The following is a 7,335-nucleotide window of genomic DNA, read 5'->3' as shown; positions in this document are numbered from 1 at the left end:
AACACTATATAACAAAATAAAAATATGAGAATATTTTCTTTGCTCCTTATGTTCTAGTAATTATCCGTACTACACAACCAATTCATTATATCATTTTTTTTTCGCTTCAGTGTCTCTAAATGGACCTGAACTCTTGCACAGGACAGAAGGAAAACACAGAGAAAGGCACCCTGTACGTATTTAGAGAGTTTAGCCTAATTCCCCTTCATCTGTGACTAATCGCCATTGTACTGTGTCAGCTCAGGAATCTTAGCAGAGCAGCTAATGTGTAAACACAGGATGTTAACCCTATGTCTGCTTCCATGAAAGCAGGAAGTAGACATACTGCAGATTTATATCAGCTGTAACAAATAAATGTTTTTCTGTGAAGGTCATTATGCTGTTGCTTATCTTTTAGAGCAGAGAGGAAGTTCTGAGTTCAGGTCACCTTTAAATCGTAAAAATCTGATCGAATGATTGCATCTGAGGAAATGATTGTACTGTTACTGGGCATCTTTAGGATTCTAATCTATTGGAAAACAACCAGCGACGGTTGGTGTAGAAAGTAAAGGGAAAGGAAGCCCCATCTCAGAATTACACAATGAAAGAGGCGGAGAGAACAGATACATCCCTTCATGCAAAAAACACTCCATAATACAAAGCGTTTCTGGCAAATCATATATATTATATGTCACAAGGCATGATAAAAAAAACATCCGGGGAGGGGACTGTCTGAGGGGATCCAGGATTAGCTCTGGTTCTGCTCCTCTGTCTCTAGGTATCGGCTGACCGGCGTGTTGGCTTCAGCCGGGCGACTCTTCGGGGGTTTCTGAGGTAAGTTTTTGGTCAGCGTGCCGTAGATTCCCATAGCCTGAGTAAGAGAAAAGGAAGATGAGGAGTACGCCGAGCTGCAGATACACGCCTCGTGCTGAGAAGGCGGGGCACTCACCTGCGTCACCATACTGCTGATGTCACCTGTGTTTGTGGGCAGGAGGATCGTGTTGGACTCTTGCGCCAGTTTGGAGAAGGCCGACACATACTGCTCCGCTATCGCCAGAGAGGCTGCGGCATCACCGTACTGGAGAGAGAAATACAGCCGTCAGTGCCGGGAGAGCCAGAGAAACGCTTAAACTGAGGGTGAGGGGAGTCACATGACTGCATCATAAAATGGGGTTAAACTCACTAATATCAGTATTATGCAACTACCCTGCATTAAAGGGAAGGTTCAAGCAAAATAAAAAAATGTGTTTCGCTTACCTGGGGCTTCTACCAGCCCCATGCAGCCATCCTGTGCCCTCGTAGTCACTTACTGCAGCTCCAGTCCCCCGCTGGCAGCTTGCCGACCTCGGAGGTCGGCGGCCCGCATTGCGTACGTTTTTTACGCATTCCCGCTAGTGCAGGAACATTAACACATACATTTTTACACGTTACTGGTTTAATGCGTAAATTTTTATGCATTGAACCAGTAATGCGTAAAAATCTATGTGTTAATGTTCTTGCACTAGCGGAAATGCGTAAAATGTACGCAATGCGGGCCGCCGACCTCCGAGGTCGGCAAGCTGCCAGCGGGGGACTGGAGCAGCAGTGAGTGACTACGAGGGCACAGGACGGCTGCATGGGGCTGGTAGAAGCAGAACTAGCTGCCAGCGGGGGACTGGAGCAGCAGTGAGTGACTACGAGGGCACAGGATGGCTGCATGGGGATGGTAGAAGCAGAACTAGCTGGCGGTGGGGGACTGGAGCAGCAGTGAGTGACTACGAGGGCACAGGATGGCTGCATGGGGCTGGTAGAAGCCCCAGGTAAGCGAAACACATTTTTTTATTTTGCTTGAACCTTCCCTTTAAAGAGTTCTAAGCCCAAAAAAGACAGCAATCAAAATAAGTAAATATAAACAGTACAAAAGCAAAAAGCTGGGCAGGATTTGTGTTTCATGGACTAAATATGCTGCAGCTACAGTACTGCTTGCTTCCTCTCCTCTGAGTACAGCAGGTGGGCAGGTCTATGTGACATTCAAAGCAGGAACAATAGCTACCAGACTACATTTTCCAACGTCCCTGCATTAAAATAGACAGTGTGCCCCGTCCAATTCAATTTTCTCCTAAGTTTTTTTCCTAGGAGATACGTTTTCATCTTCTGTAAAAGTACCAAAAAGTAGGTGAAAAAGTACTGTCGAAATTATTTTCAGTATTTTCTTGCTTGCTGGCAGCTTAAAGAGACTCTGAAGCGAGGATAAATTCTATTTTTTAATTTGTATTCCTGTCAATGAGTATAACAGTTGCTAAACCGCCGAATCCCCGCGGCAAAACGAGGGGTCTTTACCCCCCAAAATGCCCCCTGCAAAATCCACAACTTTCTTGGTCGTGGATTTTGCTCCTCCTGGAGGCAGAGCTTTCGGCTGCAGCTCTGCCTCCATGTGCGTCAATCTGCCCGAGGATCTCCGCCTCTCCCCCGCCCCTCTCTGTGAAGGCAGATTGAGAGGGGCGGGGAGAGGCGGTGATCAGCCGGGATTGACGTGCTGAGAGGCAGAGCTACAGCCATTAGCTCTGCCTCATTCAGGAAGCGGTCCACGGGCACCATGGAGGGGATTTGGGGGGTATAGACCCCTAGTTTTGCCGTTTAGCAGCTGTTATGGTCATTAACAGGAATACAAGTTAAAAAATAGAATTTATCCTCGCTTCAGAGTCTCTTTAAAGGCATTTTATTGACAAGGTGTAAAATTATCTCCTAGGAAAACACGTGAATTGGATTAGGCCCAGTGTGTCTACTTGCAGGTCAGGAAGTAGGTGGAGAGCCTCAATCTGCTAAGAGGAAGCTAGACAGACAGACCGAGGTCTGAAGACCATGGATGGGCGCACAGCTGCAGGGAAGCAAAGCTACACAATGTTTTCTTCTTCTTCTAATTTTAACCACTACAGATTCTTTGATGTGACTTATTGACCACCCTGAAAATTTGAGGATGAGATCCTCCCATCCAGCACTAAAAGCCACCACCGTGGTCGTGCACCCATACAATAGTGAATGACTGCTGCCATAGCAGCACTCAATCTTCAAAGTTTTTTTTTTTAAACTTTTTTTTTTAAGTGACGAAGTTGCATTAAAAAATACATTTGTTTTTTTTCTGTAGTCAGTGTTAACATCTACCTAACTAATGACCCCTATGTGTCACACCTATACTTGGCCTTCAAGCGTACCAGAGATGAGATTACCTAAAAGTTTTATACATACCTGGAGCTTTGTCCAGCCCCATCCACACGGATCGCTCCCACGCCGCCGTCTTCAGTCTTCTCCAGCTCCGGTACCGGGTCTCGTAACTTCAGCCAGTCTGCGCAAGAGAAGAGCTGCCGCTGGAGAGATACGTACAGGGACCACTTCTCTTGCGCAGACTGGTCGCGACTGGCTGAAGTTACGGGACCCGGTACCGGAGCTGGAGAAGACTGAAGACGGCGGCGTGGGAGTGATCCGTGCAGATGGGGCTGGAGAAAACGCCAGGTATGTATAAAAAAACTTTTAGGCAATATTAGTCTCTGGTTTCCTTTAAAGATATTGTCAAGTAAAATTAAAAAAAACAAAAAACAGTTGCTTAAGGAGAAGGAAAGCTCTGGGTCCTATAGAGCCTTCTGGCTCCTCTCACGGTCCCCTCGTTGCAGCGCTGTCATCTCATTCCAATCTGCCACCACGAGAGGCATTGGAAGTCTTCGGGAGCCCGAGTTCTTGTGAAGATGGGTGTCCCGTACTGCACATGCGGGAGCGCGCACATCTTTGGGAGCACTCTTGCTCCTGATGCCTCCAGCGGAGGCACAGAGCAGTATTCGACCAAATACTGCTAATGGGAAAGTGACAGGGCTAAACAAGGGGACCATTAGAGGTCTATAGTGCCCAAAGCCTTCCCTCTCCATAGGTATTTTTTTATTTCACTTTACTGTAAAGAAAACCTGTAACAAAGAAAAGTTTCCCTGGGGGGTACTCACCTCGGGTGGGGGAAGCCTCCGGATCCCATCGAGGCTTCCCTCATCCTCCTGTGTCCTACGGCAGCGGCGAAAAAGCTCAGAGAACGGCGGGGATGTAAACATTTACCTTCCTGGCTCCAGTGCAGGATCAGCTCTCCGCTCGGAGATAGGCGGAAATAGCAGATCGCTGTCGGCCTGCTCTCCTGCGTCGTGCAGCTGACCCGACAGAGATCGGCTATTTTCGCCTATCTCCGTGCTGAGAGCCGCAACAGCGCCCCCGCTGGAGCCAGGGAAGGTAAATCAATCAGCGCTTACCATGCTTGTCGAGGGAGGATTGCCGGAGACTTTGGGGGAGCCAGTGCTGGATTGCCTGCAGCTACAGGGGAGGGGGAAGCCTCATTGGGACCCTGAGGCTTCCCCCTCCCGAGGTGAGTACCCCCAGGGGAACTTCTTTATTTTTTGTTAGAGTCTCTTTAAGATTCCTGGACACCTGTAACGGCTGCCACCCATAGCAATCGGTTGCAATCCCTAAACCGACAGTTCGGGGACCTAATGCTGTATACTTACATCAGTAGGTTGTTGCCTAGCAATGCATCTATACAGCACTGGGGTCCCCAAACTGTGCACTTTAGAGACTGCATGCAAACGCTACAGAAGCACAGGCTGGTGAGAACGGTACAAGCCAGGCTCTTATGCAAATGTAATGTCATTGGCATCTATTGGCCCAGATCTAAGCTGCATACAATTTGCATTAGCCTTGCATGGAATGGCATTATTAGTAGGTCGTCGACTACCTGTATTAGCAAGCTGTATCACTTCTTATTACTTCGTATTTATATAACCGTGACCTCTTTTGCAGCACTTTACAGAGTACATAGTTATGTCAGTGAGCTCACAATCTAATCCCTACCACCTGACCTATGTCTATATCAGGATTGGAACCGGGGACCCAGCGCTGCAAGGCGAGAGAGCTAACCTCTACACCACCGTGCTGCGTACTTGTCCAGCAATTTCCTAACCTCCCCTCTACCTGGGGAAGACAATGGGCAATGCTAGGACTGAATTATTCCCCCATTGTTAGTGCTAATCTTTGCCCCTCAGTGACTCACCAATGAAACATGGACTTCTGCACATCTGTAAATACTGAGAGGTCACTCTGATAATGTGGAGGAAAAAGTGAACGGAAAAAGAGAACGGTTCTTCCATTATGTCCATGCGTTGCGTTACCTGCTCTGTCAGTGAGTCCGCCACCAGGCGAATGGCTTCCCCGCGAGCCTTGGCCTTCGCCAGAATAGCATTCGCTTCACCTATTATGAGACACAGAGGAGGAGATGTAAGCTCAGTATCCTGGGGAGGAGCTCTGACTGCCACAGCTACAGACTGCAATCTTCTCGCACAGCTCAGTCTGGGCCCCGCCTGCTGGACGCACGCACGCGCAGCCCCGCCTGCTGGACGCACGCACGCGCAGCCCCGCCTGCTGGACGCACGCACGCGCAGCCCCGCCTGCTGGACGCACGCACGCGCAGCCCCGCCTGCTGGACGCACGCACGCGCAGCCCCGCCTGCTGGACGCACGCACGCGCAGCACAAGTATACAGAGCGTCCTTCCAGCACTTCATTGTTTCCAGTGTGCTGGGGAGGACATGGGGGATCTGGAGGGTCTACCTCCTCACACTTGATCTAGAAGGTGACCTGGAACCGGTGGCGAAGAGCAGGATCAGTGCTAGCCCACACGCTGTAGCTCTGTTATTACAAGGCACTGTGTTCTCCTGGAGGGAGTCAAAGTTCAACACACTGATCCACATACGGGGACCAGATCTGGCAGCGGCGTCCCTACAACAAGCCCAAATGCACCCACGTTATATTTACTTTATGCGGTGCAGCGGTGGGGGATGGGGCCGCCAGCGATCAGAGCGTCAGACTCTGTCCAACAGTTTGATCTGAAGAGGATGATGCTGTGCTTGATTTTATTGGCAACAGTGCCATCTACTGGTAGCCACTTTTTTTCTGCTTTCCTATGGTGCATGGAGGAAAAAAAGCAGTGCATGCGCGTCTTCATTCTACTGAGCCTGTGCAGACTGCCCTCACACATACACAGTACTGACACGCTTGTTCAAGGCTGCGCTTGCGCTCACATATACACAGTACTGACACGCTTGTGCAAGGCTGCGCTTGCGCTCACATATACACAGTACTGACACGCTTGTGCAAGGCTGCGCTTGCGCTCACATATACACAGTACTGACACGCTTGTGCAAGGCTGCGCTTGCGCTCACAATCTAATCCCTACCATAAATATGGCAGCCTCCATATCCCTCTGACTTCAGGTTCCCGTTAATGGCCTCTGAATGTTGTGGCGTCAGATCTGCTGCTGCTATATTGTAAAGCATGATGGGAGATATTTTTCTGTGTGATCGCCATGTCTGAAATACGCCGCCTATACCCTCTATTTCTTTGCACTTTTGTTTTGGTAGCTGCAGCAGAGTAGGTAGAGTCACCCAACATAACACTGTCTCACACATAGGATTTCCACCAGTAACTGCAGAGCTGCGCTGACAGCCTGTGGCCAGTAGGGGGGGATTAGTAGAATAGACAGGCTGAGCTACCCCAGCCATACGCTCTGAGTGTTTGGGCAGGAATTATGGGACGGCCATTCGCAGAACAGGGTCAGAACTTACCAGCAGCTTGGTTTATCTGTTCAGCTTTCTCAGCCTCAGATGCCAGGATCTGGGCCTGCTTCTCACCCTCCGCCACATTAATGGCCGACTCCCTGGTCCCTTCAGACTCCAGCACCATGGCCCTCTTCCTCCTCTCTGCCTCCACCTGCAGGACAAGAGCGGAAGCCTTACACACAGAATTCAATTCAAGGCACCGGGGGAAAAGGAAAGCTGTCCAGAAACTGCAGCAGAAGGTCCACACTCTATGCAATAAAAAAAAAATGTAAATTCTTTGTTTCCATCAAAGTTTTGGCGTGCTCTAGTAATCCTTCATCTAGACTTATGACCCGAGACCTATGAAATGAACTCTTGTATTCCCCGTTCCTTATAAATGTCAGTAAATGATTTACACTGCTGGACACCAGAATTTATCTATACATGGATTTAAACGATCTACTTGATTTCAAAGTGAACCTTAAGTCTGCCCAAAAAAAAATTGAGATTTACTCACCTGGGGCTTCCCTCAGCCCCCTGCAGCCGATCGGTGCCCTCGCCGTGTCTCGGAGATTTTCCCGTCCTCACCGGCGACCACTTCCGGTTTCGCCGTCAGGACCCGACAGGCTGGGAACGCGAATGATTCTTCGCGTTCCCAGCCACAATATCGCCCCCTATGCTGCTATTGCGGCTTCCTGGCCGCATAGGGGGCGATATTGTGGCTGGGAACGCGAAGAATCACTGACGGCGAAACCGGAA

At 49.4% G+C, this 7,335-nt stretch overlaps 1 protein-coding gene across 1 annotated transcript in view; it reads right to left on the bottom strand.

Moving 5' to 3' along the window:
• Nucleotides 1–643: 643 nt before the first annotated feature.
• The window catches only part of STOML2 (stomatin like 2), a 32,854-nt gene continuing 26,162 nt past the window's right edge, over nucleotides 644–7,335 (bottom strand). Inside the window, exons 7-10 of the mRNA XM_068272052.1 lie at nucleotides 6,604–6,748; nucleotides 5,154–5,233; nucleotides 929–1,057; nucleotides 644–850 (exon numbers count right to left, since the gene is read on the bottom strand). Coding sequence (XP_068128153.1) covers nucleotides 728–850; nucleotides 929–1,057; nucleotides 5,154–5,233; nucleotides 6,604–6,748 — 477 coding nt within the window. The 3' untranslated portion in view covers nucleotides 644–727. The remainder of the gene's footprint in view (nucleotides 851–928; nucleotides 1,058–5,153; nucleotides 5,234–6,603; nucleotides 6,749–7,335) is intronic.

This window comes from Hyperolius riggenbachi, chromosome 1, assembly GCF_040937935.1.
Source record: "Hyperolius riggenbachi isolate aHypRig1 chromosome 1, aHypRig1.pri, whole genome shotgun sequence".
NCBI lineage: Eukaryota > Metazoa > Chordata > Amphibia > Anura > Hyperoliidae > Hyperolius > Hyperolius riggenbachi.
Note: the sequence above shows the minus strand (reverse complement) of the source record. Positions and strands in the feature narration are given on the sequence as shown.